Below are 21123 nucleotides of genomic sequence, written 5' to 3' on the forward strand. Positions count from 1 at the left end.
GTGTCCTTGTTCCTGCTCTGCGGGGTCACGATAGCCTCAGCTGCACTGTTGCCTCCATCGCCTGGATGGTCCCCTGGCGCTACAATGGCAAGGGTGGTCTGTGACAGCTGTTGTTCCAGTGCCGCTTTTAAATTGAGCCTCTTGCTGTTTCGTCATCTGACAGCTTTTTCCTCATCTGAGGAGGCATCGCCACTGGAGGCTCTAGCTGCCAAGGATTTCCTTTTCGGGTTGGTTTTCTTTGACTTTACGTACTGCCATGGGCCCTTGGGATCTGCGATCTCCTGTTCCATGGCCTCTGCGCCCTCTGCTGGTGGTGCTGTGGATGTGTCATCCTGCTGCACTGGGGGGTGGGTGGGTGGGTGGGTGGGTGTCCACGCTTGCTTCAGAAGCTTTCTCTGGACCAGGTTCTTTAGCGGTGGTCTTTTTCCCCCCGAGGTGGTAGGGGCACTTGCCTTCCTCACTCTGCCTCCGGTGATCTGGGCGTAGGTGACCTTCCGCTTGGGGCAGGCTCTGTAAACATGGCCAGCCTCCCCGCACAGGTTGCGGCATTTGTTGTCTTTGCAGTCCTTTGTCGCATTCCCCTCCAAGCAGCTTCTGCAGAAGGTGGTGCTGCAGCTTGCGGCAAAATGGCCAGTTTTGCCGCAGATGCAGCCCACTCGTGGCTGTCCCGCGTAGTACAGGAAGCCTCGATTCCCCCCGATGGCAAAAATTGTAAGGTGGGTGCAGAAGGCCTCCCTTGGGGGTCAGTCTTGAGTGAGTCTCACCTGTCTCTTACAGGTCCAGATCCCGTATTTGTCTATAACTTCCACGCTCTCTCCCTTCACCTCCATGTGCTGACGTTCCTTTCCAGGTACATCAGCCGCAGGGACGTAGGGGTTATACATCTGTAACATGACAACCCGGTTCTGCTGGAATGGCACGGTGAACAGGGGCTCCACCGTCAGGTTGGAGAGGGTCCCTTCTTTGCTTTTTCCCTTGAGCTGTCAGGGACCTGACGCATCCTGACAGGCTCCTGAAACTGACATCCACGTAGGGCTGGTTGTTGTATTCAGCCACACCGTAGACGTCTGCTGCTTGGAACCCGCAGCACTCGAACAGCACTTTCTTCACGAGGTAGTCGTGGCCCACAGGCGAGTCTCCTCCCGAAGCCTTCACCCCGGATGGTGTTGGGCAGCCCTTGGCCTGTAGCTCTCAATGCAGCTGCAGCCACAGCTCAAAAACTGAGTCTGAGTCTATCTGTACTGGCATTAAATCCAAGCCAGAGGCTTGAAACCAGCATTAAGATCCACCAGTAGCAGCAGAGCTCAAGTGTTGTCGATGGTCATCTGACACCTGCTTCTTCAATCCACAATGCCCATCAAAATCTGAGCTCTTGGGCTTTGATCATACACTTGATCTTAGCCAAAAGGCTGTCAATCTTTTGCACTGTTTATTTGAATCATCAGAAACTCTACATCCTGTTGAGTTTATTATCATTCATTGGTCAATTTTACCTTCATTCTCAACCACTTCAACAAGTATATATGTTGCCCACTTTTCCTTTGTTATCCTTTTACAAATGCCTATACAAAACATTATTTTGACTCACTTACCTATTGAGTTCAATTCCTTCAGGTTCTTAAATTCCAGTGCCCCTCTCAGTTTGGTACACTTTTCGGATTTGCTTAATCCAAGGGACTCGAAGATTGGAAAAGCAGCATTTACAACTGAGTTCTGAAATATCCTACTCTGTGCACTTCACGCTAACATTACACCTTCAACCAGCACTCAGTTTTCTTTTATTTATAATCCACAGGAAACACAGATTTAACTGGATAGGACAAACAGCTTTTAAAATGATCTTTCTTATTATAATTGATGGATCTGTATTTCAAAGCATCAATCATCGAATTATACCTACCCAATAAATTGAAACTGAAGTACCCAGGAGCAAACACATGGGAAGAAGTGCAAACTCCATGCAAACAATCATCCAAGGCTGGAATTGAGTCTGGTATCTAGAGATAACAGTGCTAACAGATATTTCATTATGGTTAATGAACATACCCAATTACAATCTTGTGTCCCATTGAGATGAAGGCAGGCCACTCATGGGGCCCATCCACCAGATTAAGGCTATCACTGATCTAACTCATTCTTCAGGCACTATGTCCAAAAGAGACACTGGCGATCGTAAGACTGGTCCATGATGTTGCTTGGGCTGCCTTCTATAGTATGCTGACCAGGAAACTCTCCCACTTTTACTGCTTCCCATCAGGCCTATTGAATAATCACCCTGTCGGCCGTATTATGTATACAGCTTTCCTGGCCATCAAATCCTGGACTGGAACTTGAACCCAGGGTTTCTGGACCAAAGGTAGGAATGCTACCCTATGCACCACAAAACCTCTTGATGATCTAAATAAAGTTCTCAAAAAGCTGAAGGAATCGACAAGCTGAACCAGGAAAATTAAGTATTGCAACACATTCAAATAACACTAATTGGTAGTTAAATATGGAGCAAAGAGGAAGATTGTCAAAAACACACAGGAGAGCTGTGCAGTAAGTCATCAGGAAGAAATCTGAAGCAGTCCATGCCAGTTCTGGAAACAACGGATGTGTTTCTGGAGATAAATGAGATTTGAGGTGTGTGGTGTAGGGAAAACAGGATAGGTTTGTATCAGTTTAGTGGGCGTCTATCATCCATATGCCCTAATTTGTAAAGCACATGATCTTGTCACATGTATGGTAAGCATGTCTGTTTTGAGCTTGGCGCACAGCAGTTTTAATACGAGGCACACAAAAATTTACAGCTTGATAATTCATTTTAATATTGCATAGAACTTTTGAAGTAAAAATAAATTCAACGATACAGTTGACATGCATTATTCAAATTCACTGAGATTAGATGGTCTTACTCACATTCTATTTCCCAATGGTTAGCACTGCTGCCTCACAGCACCAGGGAACAAACTTAGTTCCAGCCTTCGGTGACTGCGTGGAATCTGCATGTTCTCTCCATGTCTGCAACAGTCTCTTCCTGGGTGCTCTGGTTTCCTCCCACAATCCAAAAATGTGCAGGTTAGGTTGATTACCTATGTTAAACTGCTTCTTAGTGTCTCAAGTTGTGTCGGCTAGGGAGATTAATGGGATAAATGCATGGGCCTATTGGGATAGGGCAGGCATGGACCTGGGTAAGATGCTCTGTCAGACAGCTAGCGCACATGGGCTGAATGGTCTCCTTCTGCACTGCAGGGATTCTAATTCAATGGGATTTAACTGTTAAATCTTTCAAATGACCATTCTAATGTAGCACTTAGATCACAGGGTCATACAAATAGGAGCAAGATTACAGAGCTCCAAAGTGGAAAGTGACACTAAAGTACCTCTCACCTGACCAACTGGGACTGTATCGGTGGCTGGTTCAATTGCAGGGGCCATTTCCATCTTGTACGTGTCGAGTGCAACGTCTACGACCATGGAAGTGGTGCCAGTTGTTAAGGTAACAGAAGGAGCAAGACAGTTACTATCACAGAGGAGAGCTTCATGTTTTAGCGTGATTGGCTTCAGATCAGAGCTCATTGGCCAGGATTCACATTCCATATCTGCAGAGGAAAATTTAAATAAAATTAAAATTTTGCAGACTTAGTTATAAAGTTTCCTTGGTATTAAAAAGAAGAATTATTTTCCTGTTTGAATGGATTTCCTAAAATACAGGCTGGAATTGTACTGGCATATCCACGCGAGACCAGAGAATGACTTTCCACGAGCCCGATTTCAGCAAGATCAGGGCCATTGCGTCAATAATGGTACTCATGTGACCAGACAGCAGCCACATCTTCCTTCTCAATTAGTGCTATTTATTCCTGATCATCTGCGTACTGAGTGACAATGCTATCCCTGTGAACTTTCTATCTGCATCCTCCAAGATATGTGAGGCAGCTCTGATCCTTGCAAGCAGTGGTGAAAATCATGGAGGCACACAATCAGAAAACAAGGACATATATTACAAGAATATGGCTTCAAAATTCACTTTCGACCAGTTAGCATACTGAGCTCTCATATGCAAATCCACAGTAGTCCCCTAATGCTTAAAATTTGTGGAACTTCTCCAGTTTGTCTATTGAGATACTAGCTTTATCCTTCAAAGCAAGGAGGTAATGTTGATTTTGATTTGATTTGATTTATTGTTGTCACACGTATTAGGATCCAAGAACAGTATTGTTTCTTGCACATTCAGTAGGCTATACAAAGCATTCTGTTCATAGAGAACAAAAGAATGCAAGATGAGGTGTTACACATAGCTAGCCCTGGGCCACAGAGTCTGGTGATGAGTTTTGTAGGAATAATGGTGTTGATGGCTCAGCTGTAGTCAATAAAAAGGAGTCTGGCCCAGGTGTCTTTGTTATCTAGGTGTTCCAGAGTTGAGTGCAGGGCCGGGGAGATGGCATCTGTTGTGGACTTGCTGCAGCAGTACGCAAACTGTTGTGGATTCAGGCAGTCTGGGAGACAGGAATTGATTTGTGCAATGACTAGCCTTTTGAAAATAGCACTTCATAATGATGGATATCAACGTTAGGATGTAACCGTTAACAACTTTATATTGGATGCAATGTAACAAGCTGTAAGGGTCAGCTGACCCAATTAACCAATTACAGAATGATGTGATGATCAGCTGACTCATCATAAATAAGAACGTGTTGGGAATTGTGGAGGGCTTGGAGTGCCCCAGGGCAAAGCCCCAAGTTTGGAGTAATGAAGATTCTTTATTAAACTCCTTCTTTGATTTATAAGTTGAAGTAAATATTGTTATATTTTTATTATCTACACTGGAAGATTTCCTTCTGAAGAAACAATGGTAGCAGAGGAAAACCCATTGTAACTTTGTTTGTTTTTGAAGAAGTGCTACAACTGTGAAAGAAGGCAAAAGTAAGCCAGTGGGATTTGATTGTCCTCTTGTCTTTTCAGATGTTGAACCATATCCACAATGGAAGGCAGAGGTGGAAATGTGGACCCTTGTCACCACACTACCGAAAAAAAAACAAGGTATGGCACTGGCTTTGTCACTTCCAATCAGGAACAAGATAAGAAGCAAAGTATTTTCCAACTGGACAGCAGATGCCCTAAATACAGCTCCTGATACAATACTTAGATAAGTTTTACCAAAAAGATGAGTTCTTGGAGAATTATGAAAGGTGGGTTATGGATTAGGAAACAAGATACCCAGTTCATGGAAGTGTAAATCATGGATTTTGTAGGGGCCCCTAACAGGCTATTGAAATTTAATCTGGAGATTCCAGATGCAGTACTGGCCTTTAAGTTGTTGGACAATGCAGGTCTGTTGCAATTGGATATTCTTTTGGTAATAACTGGAATACAATTAAGGGGAACAGAGCCCCTCTTTGATCCAATGTCAGCACCATCAAAAAAGTTTTTCTGGAAACAATCCTTTAATCAATACAGACGGAATGCTGTGGCTCCCAGAACCAAGGAGTCACTGGTGACTCAGCCGCAGGCCAGACCAAATGGTAAACAAAGGCTCTTAAACAGAAACAATTACATTAATAACAGACTAAGTGTTGAAAATGGTTATAACGGATTTGAAAATGGCAAAAGATGCACATGGGATACTGATAAAAGACGGTTAAATCTAAGGAATGCTAGAGGCATTGTGAATCGCTGTTTCCAATGCAATTTCCCCATACCACTACATTGTACACTGTCCATAAAGAAGAAATCGCGTCTTTGAAGCAACACGTGACACAGAAATTGTGGAAATCAGTTGTGGCGAGGATAAGGACCAGGAGGCATTGTTTTGGTCCTGTAATGAGTGTCCTGATGATAGACTCTCAACAGTGCTGTTTTAGATGGTGGACGTACGTCCACTGGCTGCAGCAAAGATTAACTAAATTATTAAAGTCTCTTGATCATAAAGACTGAAAGGAGGTAAAAGAACAAGATAGTTTCACCTGTTTTAGATTTGGAGATGACAATACTTTAACGTCCTCCAAAAGGGTGATACTTCCCTGCAGGAATCAGTTTATTTATAAATACAGATGTAGTTTCCAGTGATATACTTTTGTTGTTAAGCAGGTCTGCGATGAAGGAAGCTCAAATGACCATTGATTTGAAACAGAATAAAGTGGCGGTATTTGAGAAAACTGTGGACCTACATTTTACAAGATCTGGCCATTATTGTCTTCCTTTAAGCAAACCGAAATTGTCAGACCAAAGGATTCATGACGCATTAGTATCGCTAACAGACAACAGCATGATGGACAAAAAGAAGTTCATTCTGAAGCTCCATAAGCAGTTTGGTCATCCAGCACTGGAGACTGAGAACTGTTGCAGGAGTATTGAACAAAGGATATAATGATCTCACAGAACAAATATCAACCAGTGTGAAATTTACATAAAATATAGAAGGACGCCCCCACATCCAGTTGTCAGTCGACCATTAACACAAGATTTCAGTGGTGCAGTGGCAATGGATCTAAAGATATGGGACAAGGACAAAGGCACCTATCTATTGCAATTTGTGGACATAGCATATCCACAGGGACTTACAACAAAGATAAAAAGACCATTATAGGTAAAATTATGACCCACTGGATTAGAACAGGATCGAGGGCACCGTCTAAATTTCTGACAGACAAGGAGGATGAATTCACAAATGATGAGTTTCAAGGTCTGTGTGAAAATTTAAGTATTGTAATAATGCATACTACAGCAAACAGCCCATTCAGCAATGGCTGCTGAAAGGAATCATGCAATTAGAGGTGACATTTTGGCGAATCAACTGGGCTGCAAATTCCAGGTTGCATTACCATGGGCAGTGCCCACAAAAAATTCTTCACAGGTGGTTTTGGGGTTGGTATATAGGAGGAATCCAAAGTTGCCGTTAGTATTAACAAATGCTCCCCCAGCTCCAGAAGGGGATATTAGCTCCATGTTTTCAGCACACTTGAACGCTATGCATGCAGGGAGAAAGGCTTTCATTAAGGCTGAGGTTTCAGAATGATAAGGACTCTAAGATACTGCACAAGGCCATCGGGGGTATACTTCAAGATAGGGAGTGGAATGGACCCAGGAAAGTGACAGGAACAGACAGCAAGGTAGTTATAGTATAACAGTGATCAGACAGTGCGAGTCCCTCTTTGAGTAATGGAAATTGGGTATGAATTTGGAGCATCTGAACAAGATGCAGAAGTGCAGGAGACACCTTCTACATCACATGCACATACCCTGAGCTAAAGATGAAAGGGAACCTGATGATCAAAATACCAGTGAATCAGGGGATGAAGCTGCAACTTCAAAGGTTCAGCTATCCATAAGACACTGGAGCAGAATTATGCCATTCAGCCCATCCAGTCTGCTCCGGCATAATCCTGGCTGATATTTTTCTCACCCTCATTCTCCTGCCTTTTCCCCATAACCCCTGATCCCCTCATTAATCAAGGACCTATCTCTGTCTTAAAGACACTCAATGACCTAGCCTCCACAGCCTTCTGCGGCAAAGAATTCCACAGATTCACCACTCTCTGGCTGAAGAAATTCCTCATCTGTCTTAAGGAATCATCTCTTCAACCTGAGGTTGCGCTCTCTGGTTCTAGATTTTCCTACCAGTGGAAACATCCTCTCCATGTCCAGGCCTCGCTGTATCCCGCAAGTTTCAATAAGATCCCCCCCTCGTTTTTCTAAACACCAACATGTACATACCCACAGTCCTCAAACGACAAGCTCTTCATTCCAGGAATTATTCTTGTGAACCTCCTCTGCACCCTTTCCAAGGCCAGCACATCCTTCCTTAGATACCAAAGTAGGCACAGCGCTATACGTACGCAAAGGGTCAAGCAGGTCGAAGGATACCACTATAATCAGGAAAGGCCTCAGGGAAGTGCAAACACTAGTTCAACAAGCCAAAGCTATAGATTGGGAAAATGGAGTGGACAGGATGAGACAGTAAGCATTTGTGAACGCAGGAAAAAGCCACAAATCTGTGACCAGATTTGTCAACAGAGAACAGCAGTCTGACAGTAGCAGCCCTGTCAAAAACAAACGTAACTGTAGAGGCCGGAGTTTAACAAGGAAGGCTAGGAATGGGACTAGAAACCCCCATGATAAGGGATGGCTCCAAACAAAATGCAGCTCATGGAAGAGAGAGAGGCTAAAGAGAGCTGGACAGTTGGAAAAAATTTTGGGGTGTACACTGAGGTACCAGACGAAGGGCAGCCTGCTTTGTTCCATGGGGGCTTACAAAGAAAGTTTTGCGAGCTGGAATGTATAAAGCTAAAGCCAGGTGAGTAGCCCATGGGTATGAGGAACATTTGAATGGGAGAAACATTAGGGTTGACTCATCCATGGCAGGGAAAGTGACACTGAAAATTTTTCTCACTGTTCTAGCATCTAATATTGAATGTGTAAATCAACAGATATCAAAGCAACACTTCTGCAGGACGAAACATTTCAGAGAAAAGTTTTTTTTGAGGCCACCCAAAGAAGTAATAACAGGGGCATTTGTGAAAATTGAACAAATACGTTCCTGAGTTAAGTGATGCATCAAGGGTTTGGCATTTCTCGGCACGATCTGTATTGCTGAAGAATGGCTGTGTCCAGTTAAAAGCAGATCCAGCAACGTTTTGCTGTAAGGCTAAAGGAAAATTAGTTGGAATTTTTTGTGATGCACATGGATGATTTCCTATGGAATGGCATAGAAGAACTTGGAAAAAAAAAGGATAATTGAGAAGCTGAAAACAGAATTCAAAAGTAGCGATTCAAGCAGCTAGCGCTTTGATATCTTGGTCTTGGTATCCAAAGTACCTCTGGTGTAACGGTGAGTCAACAGGGATCTCTGAATAGTATTGATCCTATTCCCATCACCTTGGGTCGGTCAATGGAAAAAGAGGAACAGGCTAACAAAAAAAAGAGCTGTTGAGGGGGGATGATAGGACAGCTAAATTGGCTATGCACACAGGCAAGACCAGATAGGAAAGATAATGTCCTAGAGCTCAGTAATACGTTGAGGCGCACCACATGCAGAGAGATCTTGAAAGACATTAAAAAAAGCTAAAATTAGAGGAACACGTGATTAAATTCCTAGTACTAGGAGAACCGGAAGATATGAAGTTGGTTTGTTTAGTGATGCCAATCTATCAGATGGACATTCAAGGGGTGTTGGATTCATAATATTCCTGGTAAGGAAAGAAAATGTTGCCCCCTTGGCCTAGGATGCAAAGAAAATAAAAAAGGTAGTTGAAAGTACATTGGCGGCTGGAACCTTAGCATTAGTGGAGGTGTTGGATATGGGGATATATTTGTCTGACACATTAATAGAACAATTTTTATGGGCACTTCAGGTATGAAAAGTACCAATTGAGTGTTATGTGGACAATGTTCAATCAGCAAAAAGTGTAACAGAAAAACAACTAAGAATTGATTTGGCCAGCATTAAACAAATGCTGAAAAACGACATTTCCAATTTAACTGGATTGGTGCAGATCTACAAGTATCCGATTTTTTTTATAAAAAGGGGTACAAGTACTGTTAAGTTAAGAACAGTGGCGGATTGATATCTTTATTTTTTTTCAAAATAATTTAAATAAAGGGTATCTATTAGAATGTAACCAGCGATAATTTTGATTAGGATGTAATGTGACCATTGGTAACAAGTTCAACGTCAGCTGACCCAGTAAACCATGGAACCAATTATAGAATGATGTGATGGTCAGCTACTCACCATAAGTAAGAACATGTGGGAATTGTGGAGAGCTTGGAGTGGCCCAGGGCAAGGCCTCAAGTTTGGAGTAATGAAGTTTCTTTATTAAACACTTCTTGATTTAGAAGCTGAAGTAAGTTTTTCTATATTTTTATTGTCTGCATTTGAAGAGTTCCTTCGGGAGAAACAATCAGAATCACTGGACAATTGTCATTAACGGTGAACAAACACTGGGGGTTCATGTCTAGGAGAATAGGAACACGGAGGCATTTTTAAACTGCGTACAGACAATTGGTCTGCAGTTCTGGTCACAGTCATCGAGTTATTTACAGCACAAAAGGCCATTCAGCTCATCGAGTCCATGCCAGTTCTTTGTAGGGCAGTCCAGTCAATCCCATTCCCTCAATCTATCCCTATAGCCCTGCAAGTTTAATTCCTTTAAGTGCCTATTCAATTTACTTTTAAATCAATGATCTTCTCCATTTTTTACCTATCTCATGGGGGAAGGGGTGAGGGGGGTGTCAGTTTCAGGTGATTACCCCTCTTTGTGCACGATCCAAGTGATTGAGTGGTTAAATGCACAGGGTTATGGGGATAGGGTGCAGGGGAGGGCCTGGGTGGGACATTCTCGAAGAATTGGTGCAGACTCAATGGGCTGGATGGCTCCTTTCTGCAAATGTAGAATTTTATGGTAGGCTTCAGTGTGGCAATAGTTTCAGTAACAAGTTTTGTATGCCAAATTATTTGAAGGCCATTCATCTTAAGCAATTAAAAGGATGCAAGATAGTATGACAGCTTTGGCAGATGCCAGCTAAAAGATATGTGGTGTTACTGCATACTTGTGACATTTACCATGGCACATTTTCCTCAAATCCACCTTTTTTTTCACATTTGGAATCACATGGTCTGATGCATTTGAGGGGAACATGTTGTCAGCTCCTTGCAAAATATTCTGGACTACTCTTCTCTAAGATTTAGTTCAGTGATTTGCTAAGGTAATAGAACAAAGAAAATTACAGTACAGGCACAGGCCCTTCAGCCCTCCAAGCCTGCACCAACTATGCTGCCCGACCGAACTTAAGCTCCCTATCCTTCCGGGGACCATATCCCTCTATTCCCATTTTCTTCACGTATTTGTCAAGATGTCCCTTAAAAGTCACTATCGTATCTGCTTCCACTACCTCCCCTGGCAGCAAGTTCCAGGCACCCACCACCCTCTCCAAAAAATAACTTGCCTCATGTATCTCCTTTAAACCTTGCTCCTCACACCTTAAACCTATGCCCCCAAGTAATTGTCTCTTCCACACTGGGAAAAAGCTTCTGACTATCCACTCTGTCCATTCCCCTCAATCTTGTAGACTTCTATCAGGTCAGTCCTCAAAGTCTGTTGTTCCAGCGAGAACAAACCAAGTTTTTCCAGCCTCTCCCCATAATCTTGCATTGACACATTTCATGCTTCAGCTCAGTAAAAACACCATCCATAAAAGTGCACATGCACTTCAAGGAATGATCTTTTGGTCACAAATAACATGGTTGAGATAATATGCTTGTATCAAAATGAACTGATGATGCACAATAATCTAGGCTAGTCCATTAGAGAACATCAGTGGCATGTCTCCTATGTAATGCATAGGACTGTGATAAGGGCTGGTATCAGAAAAATAACAGTATACAGCTGCTGGTTGTCCGTACACTGCTGCTGCGAAGAACTTGTATCCCTTTTATAGATTTAGCTAAAGGGCAAAAGGAAACATTGGAATAAAATTAAAAGGTTACCAATTATTAGGAAAGGCCAATAGAAAATTCCTCACTCCCAAATCAGCTTCAAGAATCTGGGGTTCTACTTACATTATTGGGGAATCACCTTAAATTGAACTGGGTCCTTAAATGGGACAGACAAGGAGGCATGTGGTCCAAGTAATGTATGCTCGGCTTCAAGCCTTCAGTCCTGTTATGATTTCAGCATCCAAACATCTTCAGTATAAATAGGTGCCAGTCATCATGTTTTCACCACACAGTATACAGATTTAATTATTTTGCCTTCTGGTTATGTCAAATTGGAACTCTTTAAATGGCCATATCAATGGTTTAAAATTTCATGCTCATTGCAGAAGCTCCCATTGCCCACTGTGTAATTGGGAGCTTGTCACAAGGAAGCAATTAGGATAAAGTCCAGATATTCTAATTGCAACAGTTGTGCACAAGTTAATGAGACACGCTGCAGCTCACCATCCTTCCTGATGAGTGTCACAGCAGAAATACTTATTCCTGCATGTAACATTGGCAAACAATTATATTCAACAGAAGAGTTGGTAATTTATGCTGCCCCACAATCTGTTAAATTCTTAGATGGACAGTACCTCAACATCAAACTTGTAAGGTGTAATATTCCACCACCTTGTGGTAGAAGGAGGGAACAAAGAAGAAAATAAAATCAGTTTGTTAGTTGGCTGGCTGCGAGTTAACAGTGAAACAAGATGCGTCTCTGGTGATTTTTCTCTTCAAGACTGGAAGAGATCTATTACAGTAAAATATCACATTGATCAGCTAGACCAAGAATTAGTCCCAACCATTCTAGATAGCCAAAACTATCCTTTGAGTTTTAGCTTACGCAAGAAATCAATAGGTTATTCAAGCATATATATCATTTTATCAGAGCCCAATTTGGTCCTCAGACAATAACAGACATGTGAACCTATAGAAAGGATGACTGGATAGTATCTCAAAGGGGAACCCAGTTATATTTTCTTTTTAATCTACAGCTGAGAAGTTACTTACAGGATCCATATCAGGAGCCTTCCAATACAAAATTAAAATCAGGATCTTGTATGTTTTCTAAAAAATGCATTTAATGCAAATCAAATCCTTAAATAAATACATCACATAAATACCTTCATTAAAGTCATCTTCAGCTGAGATCTGTGTAAGTGGAGACTGTGGTCGAGAATCACCCGCCAGAGAGTAGCTGTGTTCAGCCTGAATGTGTGGAGCGGGTGAGAGTTCTGCATCCATCAGTTCACATTTATCAGAAAGGAAAGGATCATTGAAGAGGTGGCCCAGCATATCCTTAGAAAGCTCATCCAATATTTCTGTGAAGTGCTAAGGAAATATGCAAAATAAGAAAACAAGTTTGAGGCTTGGAACTATGTCCAATAACTAATTTGACATTGTTAACACTTTGCAGGAAAATAAATAGCAAAAACAGTCAAAAGTCATGGCAATTAAAAAAATTATGTACACAACCATTCTTTCCAATGTTAGTCGTTGTGTTATGAAATGTACTTGAGGGACTGCTTTTTTTCTAGCAGGTGACTGCAGATGATAGCAACAAGACATTGCTCAGTGAAGCTAAAGTAAAGCTGTTATGGGCCAGAGGGGCTGAAATAGTAAACTACTGCTGAGAACGGTTGTTTTATTGATATGCAAGTAGACAAATGGCTACAGGATTCAGCCACCAAGGATGCATGAGGCCAAAAGATCAGCTGTCTTTGCAAACATTGAATCTGCTATTGGTATTACGTGAACTTATTTGCTGCAGTCATCTGGAACTTAGGAGCACTGTGTACAAGGATTGATTGAAGAAATTCTTAATGGATCCAAATTATAAATGCATTCATTTAGCTGCTTGACTGGGACTACGGCAGGTAACGAGGGGATCAACTAGAGGGAAAAACATGACCTCAACTTCACCAACCTGCCTGCCACATTTGCATATGTAGAAGTGACCACTGTAAGGTCCTTTTGGACACAAAGGACCATCTTCACACTGAGGATAGCCTCTGTGTTGTGTTGGCACTACCACTGTGCTAAAATCAATAGACTAAACAGATCTAGCAATTCAAGACTGGGCATCTAGGGGGCACTGTGGGCCTTCAGCAGTAGTAGAATTGTCCTCGAACACAAATCTGTAACGTCCCCAACTTTAATATTACCAACAAGCCTGGGGATCATCATTAGTTCAATGAAGAGTGCAGGAAGGCATACCTGAAAATGAGGTATCAACCAGGTGAAGTTACAACACAGGACTACATGCTGCCAAGCTGCAAGTTATAGACAGAGCTAAGCAATTCCGCAACCAACAGATCAGATCTAAGTTCTGTAGTCCTGCCACACTCAGTCCTGAATGGTGGTGGACAATAAAACAATTCATTGAATGAGGAGGCACCACAAATATCTCCACCCTCAGTGGAGAAGCCCAGCACGTCAGTGCAAAATATCAGTCATACGGTTTCTTTCAGCGCAGAAGAGGCCATTTGGCCCATCAAGTCTGCACTGAATCTCTGACAGGAGTATCTTACCCAGGCCCTCTGCTCTGCCCTATATCAGTGAACCCATACATTTACTATGGCAAATCCACCTAACCTGCACAATATTTGAACTGAGAGGAAAACAGAGCTTTTGGAGCAAACCTATGCAGATACAGAAAGTGCAACTCCACACAGACACTCACTCAGGGCTGGAATTGAACACAGCTGAGAGGCAGCAGTGCTAGTCACTATGCCACCCTACAAGATAACGGTAAAGTATTCGCAATAATCAGCCAGTGATTAGTGCCGAGAGGGTGATCCACCTCGGCCTCCTCTGGAGGTCCCCAGTGACACTGATGTCAGCCTTCAGCCAATTCTATTCACTCCAAGTGATAAAGAAATGGCTGAACGCACTGGATACTGCAAAGGCTATAGGCCCTGACAATATATCAGCAATACTACGGATGAGTTTGTGCTCCAGAACTTGCTGTGCCCCCAGCAACCCTATTCCAGTGCAACTACAACATTGGCATCTAACCAGCAATGCGGAAAATTGCTCTGGCATGTCTTGTACGTAAGAAACAGGACAAATCCAACTTGACCAATTACCACCCCATCAGTCTACTCCCTATAATCTGTACAGTGGCAGAAGGAATCATGAACAGTACTGTCAAGTGGCACTTACTCAGCAATAACCTGCTCACGGGTGTTCAGTTTGGGTTCCATCAGGGTCACTGAACTCTTGACCTCATTTACAACCTTGGCTGAAACATGGGCAAAAGTGGTGAATGCCAGAAGTGAGGTGAGAGTGACTGCCCTTGACAAAAAAAGTGTTTAGTGGAATTTGGCATCAAGGAGCTTTGGCAAAACTAGAGTCAACGGGTACCAGGGAGGAGCCCTCCATTGGTTGGTGTCATACCTTGAAGATGGTTGTGGTATGTGCCTACACTTTAGGAACTGCAGCATTTCAAGGCAACTCACCACCACCTTCTCAAGGACAATCAGGGATGGGTGATACATGTTGGCCTAGCCAGCAGCACCCACACCCCTTAATTTAAGAAAACTGAAGAAACCCTTCACATATTTGCTTAAGAGAAGCAGAAGTTAATTGGAGAAGTACTGATAACAGAGAGCCTATGGCTGCCAAGGTATAGCCTCAAACTATTTCGACAATACTGAAGAACAATAATAAACACACAATCCAAAGGTACTGATTAGGGATAACATCACATTCTCTCTATGGGCCCAATAAAAGGAAGAAAGAACAGACTGTTTATATCAAACTTTAACATAACTAATATATTATAAAGCACAAGTGTATTGTTCTTCATGGTCTATGAATGTCAATAAAAGATATGGTAGATGTGGGGATATTTTTGCATCATAACAATTTCAAATGTGTACAATCCCAACAGGTTATTCCGATCTATGGGGGGGGGGCGCGCGCGCGCGTGCGTGCGTGTGCGCGTGCACGCGCGCTGGTTCAACACTGTTGGGAGAAATGATTAATTAAAAGACCAATTTATAGTTTAAGTATCAATGTTAAAGTATGCCAGATTACTTGAACTGTTGAACATCTTATTTAAAAAAATAAAGATTGTACAGGTTCATCCAACATTCTAAGTATTGATGTGCAAAAATATGGGAGTTGGAACATCAGATAACTTCAAGGTCTCTGAACAATGCTGGGAATTAATTCCAATGTTAGTCATATTTTCTATCCCTTTCAAGGGATATGGGTATTGCTGGCTCTGCCCATCTTGTCATTCAGGCACTACGAAGTTTGAAAAATGGTAAACTTCAAATCCTTAAAACCTCCTGACTTGTGTCAACAAACATGGTGAAATTAACCACACAGACGAGAGACTCAGCTGTCAGTAAAACAATGTTGGGAGAACAGCTGCAGAATTCCAAGATACAGAAGGATCTAGATTTCTGGTGCATGAGTTACAAAAAGTTAGCATGCAGGTACAATAAGTAATTAAAAAGGCTAATAGAATGCTATCCTTTATTATGAGAGGAATTGAACACAAGAAAGGATGTCAAGCTTCAATTGAGACCATATCTTGAATGCTGTGTGTAGTTTTGATCTCCTATGTAATTGCATCAGAGGTGGGTCAGAGGTTGTTTACCAGATTGATAACTGAAATGAGTGGGTTGTTATATGAGGATAGGTTAGACATACTGCGCTTGTTTCCACTGGAGTTTAGAAGAGTGAGCATTGGTATTTTATTTATTAGTGTCACAAGTAGGATTACATTAATATTGTAATGAAGTTACTGAGAAAATCCCCTCGACATCACCCTGCGATACCTGTTCAGAACACTGACGGAGAATTTATCCCAGCTTTGTCATTTAATGCACTTATCCAGCATGTCTTTTGGGCTGTGGGAGGAAACCAGAACACCCTGAGAAAAGACATGCAGACACAGGGAGAATGTGCAAACTCTACTCAGTGATCCAAGCTGGGATTTGAACCTGGATCCCAGGTACTATGCGGCATCAGTGCTCATGGCTGTCATCACATCACCTCAGGTATACAGGATCCTGAACAGTCTTGACAAGTTGGTCGTAGAAAGGATGTTTTCTCTTGAGGACTAGTCAAGAACTTGGGAACACAGTTTTAAAATTAGGGATCATTCTTTTCGGAAAGAGATGGGAAGTTTTTTCCCCCCTCAGAGTTGTGAAACTCTGGAACTCTTTGCCTCAAAGGGAAGCAGGATCATTAAATATTTAAGATGGAGGTAGGCTGACACCCTTGTCTAACAAGAACCCAAGGTTATCAGGGGTACATGGGATGTGGAATTTGTAACACAAACGGATCAACCATGATCTCATTGAATGGCAAAGCAGGCTCAAGGGGCCAATTGGCCTACTTCTGCTCTTATTCCATATTTTTGTACGCTCATAACATTTACAGTGACTGGATCCCCAAGATAAGTATTCTATTTTTGTGTGAAATAATTTAAAAATAAAACAAATTAGATTGCAGTAATGTTATTTTAGTTTATTGGAGCTCAAATTGTTTGCAGTCACACCAAGTACATCTAGCAGAGTTAACCTATAATTGAAACACATTCACATCAAGCACCGCAGTGTCAATCCCCAACTGTTAAGACTTTTGCATACATTCTTGCAAAGATTCTCAACCAAGAATGACTCAGGGGCTCTGTAGGCCAAAGTAATACTTTTTTTTAGCATCTACTCTAAAATAGACACCACCCACTCAAAAGTCAGAATGCAGGTACAGCACGTAATAAGAAAAGTCAAACTGGGTTTTGGTATTTATTGCAAAAGGACTAGAGTATAAAACTAGAGAATGTTGTTGCAATTGAATAGCGTTGGTTGGTGAGCCACATCTGGAGTATTATGTTCAGTTTTGGTTTCCTTATTGAGGAAGAATGTGGTGGCAGTTCAGAAGATGTTAACCAGATTGATTCTGGGGATGAAGGGGTTGACATCTGAGGAGGGATTAAACAGTTTGGACTTGTACTCGCTGGAGTTTAGAAGGATTGGGGGGGGGGATCTGATTGAGGTGTATAAAATTTTAAAAAGGGATTGATAAAATAAATGTAGAACATCTGGGAATCAAGTAGATAAGGTTGTCAAGAAGGCGTACGGTGTCTTGGCGTTTATTGGTAGGGGGATTGAATTTAGGAGTCGCAGTGTAATGTTGCAACTGTACACTACTCTGGTGCGGCCGCACTTGGAGTACTGTGTGCAGTTCTGGTCCCCGCATTACAAGAAGGATGTGGAGGCGTTGGAGAGGGTGCAGAGGAGGTTTACTAGGATGTTGCCTGGTATGGTGGGGAGGTCCTATGAGGAGAGACTGAGGGATCTAGGGTTGTTTTCGTTGGAAAGAAGGCGGCTAAGAGGGGATCTTATTGAAACATAAGATGATTAGAGGTTTAGATAGGGTGGATAGTGATAGCCTTTTTCCTCGGATGGAGAAAGCTAGCACGAGGGGGCATGGCTTTAAATTAAGGGGGGGTAGCTACAGGACGGATGTCAGGGGTAGGTTCTTTACCCAGCGGGTGGTGAGGGATTGGAATGCCCTGCCTGCTGCAGTTGTAAATGCGTCTAGTTTGGGGGCGTTTAAGAGATCTCTGGATAGGTTTATGGACGAAAAGGGATTGGTATAGGCTAGTGGGTCATTGTTTTTGTAACTGGTCGGCGCAACATCGTGGGCCGAAGGGCCTGTTCTGCGCTGTAATGTTCTATGTTCTATGTTCTAACAAATTTTCATCTTATAGAACAACTTAGAACAAGAGTTCACAGATATAGTTGAGAAGCGATAGATTTAAAACTGAGATGAGGAGGAATTACTTCTCGCAGAGAGCAGTGAATCTGTGGAACTCACTGCTCCATAGCACAGTGGAGTCTGAGTCATTGAATGGTTTCAAGGAGATAGTTGTATTCTTAATAAAAAAAGGATGAAGGGATATGGGAAACAGGTGGAGAGATGGATTTGAGACTAAGGAAATATCAGCCATGATCTGATGAATAGTGGAGTAGGGTCGAAGGCTCAACTTGCTTACTTCTGCTAATTCATATGTTCGTATGGGCTAAGTGCGCAGATATTAACATGTTCTCAGATTATGTAACACATTCTCAGTGGGAGCAAGATAAATTACAAAGAAGTTAAAAATTGCAGTTAACACACATAACAAAATACCAGGAATAGTTAAATGTTTAGTTTGATCACTACCTACTAACAACAAAATCTACAGAGCAATGATCCAGAAATTTCTTCGTCAGGTTAAGGGCTAAAGAACACCGAGCAGTGTGTGGAAAAAAAATAAAGCCACTATTAACCATGAAGAATTAAGCGAGTTACAAAGAATTTTGGATTCTTTTGCACTAAAAGTGATTATATAGCTAACCTACTTGTGCAATATTCTCCAACCAGTCTTTAAAATCCAACAAAATACAGGGAGATTTGATAACCAAGTATGGATTGGCAATAAACGCAAGCAATGTTTTTTTTGTACTTTGTAGCTAAATGTTATATAGAAAAATAATTTTCATTTGCAGATTTGTCATAAGAGGGGAGCCTCAGATGAAGAATGGTCAAGACCCTGACCTATTGTACACAGGTGTAACCACTGTTGCATGCTGATTGTAATTGATCAAGGGATGAGATATAGGCACTGCTGAACTATAACTGGTTATTGGATGAACTTGACTATATACAAAAGCAAAACCAGTTGTAATTCAGGTCATGAACATTGTGTCTCTCAGCTACGCGAAGTACCGTTTCCCCAATCCCACACGAGGACAGCAAGCACTCAGCGCCTGTTACCCCGAGAGTCGGTGGGGAATGCATCCCTGCCAACTGTGACAAACCTGCAGCCATTTCACACACTGAACATTGATGGCAGCTGGCAGGACTGTCATCTGAATTTGGACAAAAGTCCTGTGTTCGAGAGCTGTTGGCCAACAGCTCTTCAGAAACTTCAGGCACAGAACCGTAGAACCCAGAAGAAGTACTGCAGCACGTGCATGCGTCAAAGTCTTGACACCGCACTTCAGGTTAGTACTGGGGTCTTTGAGGGAGAGGTGTGTCAGGGCTGGAGCTCCCAGTTCTGAGGGGAGGATGTCCCCAGTCTGAAGGGGCTTTCCAATTCATGTTTTCCTCTCCCAAACTGAATTTAGTGAGTATATCCCTACGTTTGATCTGTTCCTTAGTCGTGACTGTTGAGTTGATTCTGATGTGAAGACTTGTCTGGAGCAATTCAGAATCTTAAAAATGTATACCTCTATCGTGCCCAGTTCTGTTTGATTTGGTCCATATCACTCTGGCAAAATGAATTTAGAATCCATAGCTTTTAGAAAGTTTGCCCTGATTTTTTTAAACTTCTGTCATAGTCATGAAGGTTTTCTGCGCTGACCAGCTTTTCACAGATTCTCACTGTGATCAATGACCCTTTTTGGTAAGTGTTTCTAAGCTTCAGAGTTTTAAAATTAACTGCCAGAAATTACTATTAAGTGCTATTCACTGCTTTCTTCCTACTGGGGAATCGCATTTAAGCAATTAGCTTTTTTGACCTCCCCAATTGCAGCCTTACAGTCACCAGAGTAATGGCACCAACTTCAGACCCTTACTACTGGACGTATCGAAACCTATACTCACTAACATTGGAATTTGTCAAGTGCTGCCTGTTTTTTTTTGGACAATTAAGTTGAAGTTTTCAGCTTTTTTCAAGGTTTACCCACTTCCTTTAATTGTCGCTTGGTTCTTTGACTCTACTATCAGATTGTTTTACAGACCACCATGTGCTATGATGCAGCCCTTAATACACTGTATGCCAATCAGCCTCATCTTCTACAGCATTCTATTGGGAGATCTGCAACTGTCTTATCAAAGTCTTCAGTTTTGGCACTTTGAGGTCAAACTTACAAACATTTTAAACATTATCGTCAGCCTGATTCCAAGTTCAGTCTAAACAAAAACACTTGCCAGCCAAAAACAGAAAAAATCTTGAATTCGTGAGGGGGAAAATAAACTTGACCAGAATCTATTACCTGCCTCTTAACATTGCAGGGCCATAAAACCAATTCCAGGATAAACAAACAACCTCCAGTTAAGCTATTGAGATAGTTATGAAAGGACATTTCCTACAAGCCAGTAACAAATGACTTCAGCTGAGGCTGTGAGCTAAGAAAACAAAAGCTCGAGAGCTGCAGCAATGATAAAAAAAGTTCTTAAAAGATACAATAATGTCACATTGCATGCTAATCTCTTCTGTGGGAGTGGTGAAAAGCCTTCTGGAAATCCAAATAAACCATATCCATCAGCTCCCTCTCATCAACTCTGGTTACATCCTTGAAGAATTCCAGTATTTGATTTGTCACCTGTATTAGTACACAGCAAAAAGTATTGTTTCATGCACGCTTTACAGACAAAGCATACCATTCATACAGAATGGTATGCCTGGCATGGAGGGGCTGGGTTACGAGGAAAGGTTGGAGAAACTGGGACTGTTCTCCTTGGAAAGAAGGAGATTGAGGGGGGACATGATAGAGGTATATAAGATACTGAAGGGAATAGACAGAGTCAATAGTGAGAGACTGCTCCCTAGATTGGTTACAAATACAAGAGGACATGATTTAAGGGTGAGGGGGGGAGAGGTATAATTTGGATATGAGAGGAAGGTTCTTTACGCAGAGAGTTGTGGGGGT

At 42.1% G+C, this 21123-nt stretch overlaps 1 protein-coding gene across 2 annotated transcripts in view; it reads right to left on the minus strand.

Moving 5' to 3' along the window:
* creb3l2 (cAMP responsive element binding protein 3-like 2) overlaps positions 1-21123 on the minus strand; it is a 104787-nt gene that overhangs the window by 56873 nt on the left and 26791 nt on the right. For both annotated transcript variants that reach the window (XM_080190620.1, XM_080190619.1), the window contains exons 2-3: positions 12586-12793; positions 3373-3584 (exon numbers count right to left, since the gene is read on the minus strand). In XM_080190620.1, coding sequence (XP_080046746.1) covers positions 3373-3584; positions 12586-12793 — 420 coding nt within the window. The remainder of the gene's footprint in view (positions 1-3372; positions 3585-12585; positions 12794-21123) is intronic.

The sequence above is a fragment of the Carcharhinus amblyrhynchos genome, chromosome 6 (genome assembly GCF_965287045.1).
Source record: "Carcharhinus amblyrhynchos chromosome 6, sCarAmb.v2.hapA, whole genome shotgun sequence".
In the NCBI taxonomy this organism is placed as follows: domain Eukaryota; kingdom Metazoa; phylum Chordata; class Chondrichthyes; order Carcharhiniformes; family Carcharhinidae; genus Carcharhinus; species Carcharhinus amblyrhynchos.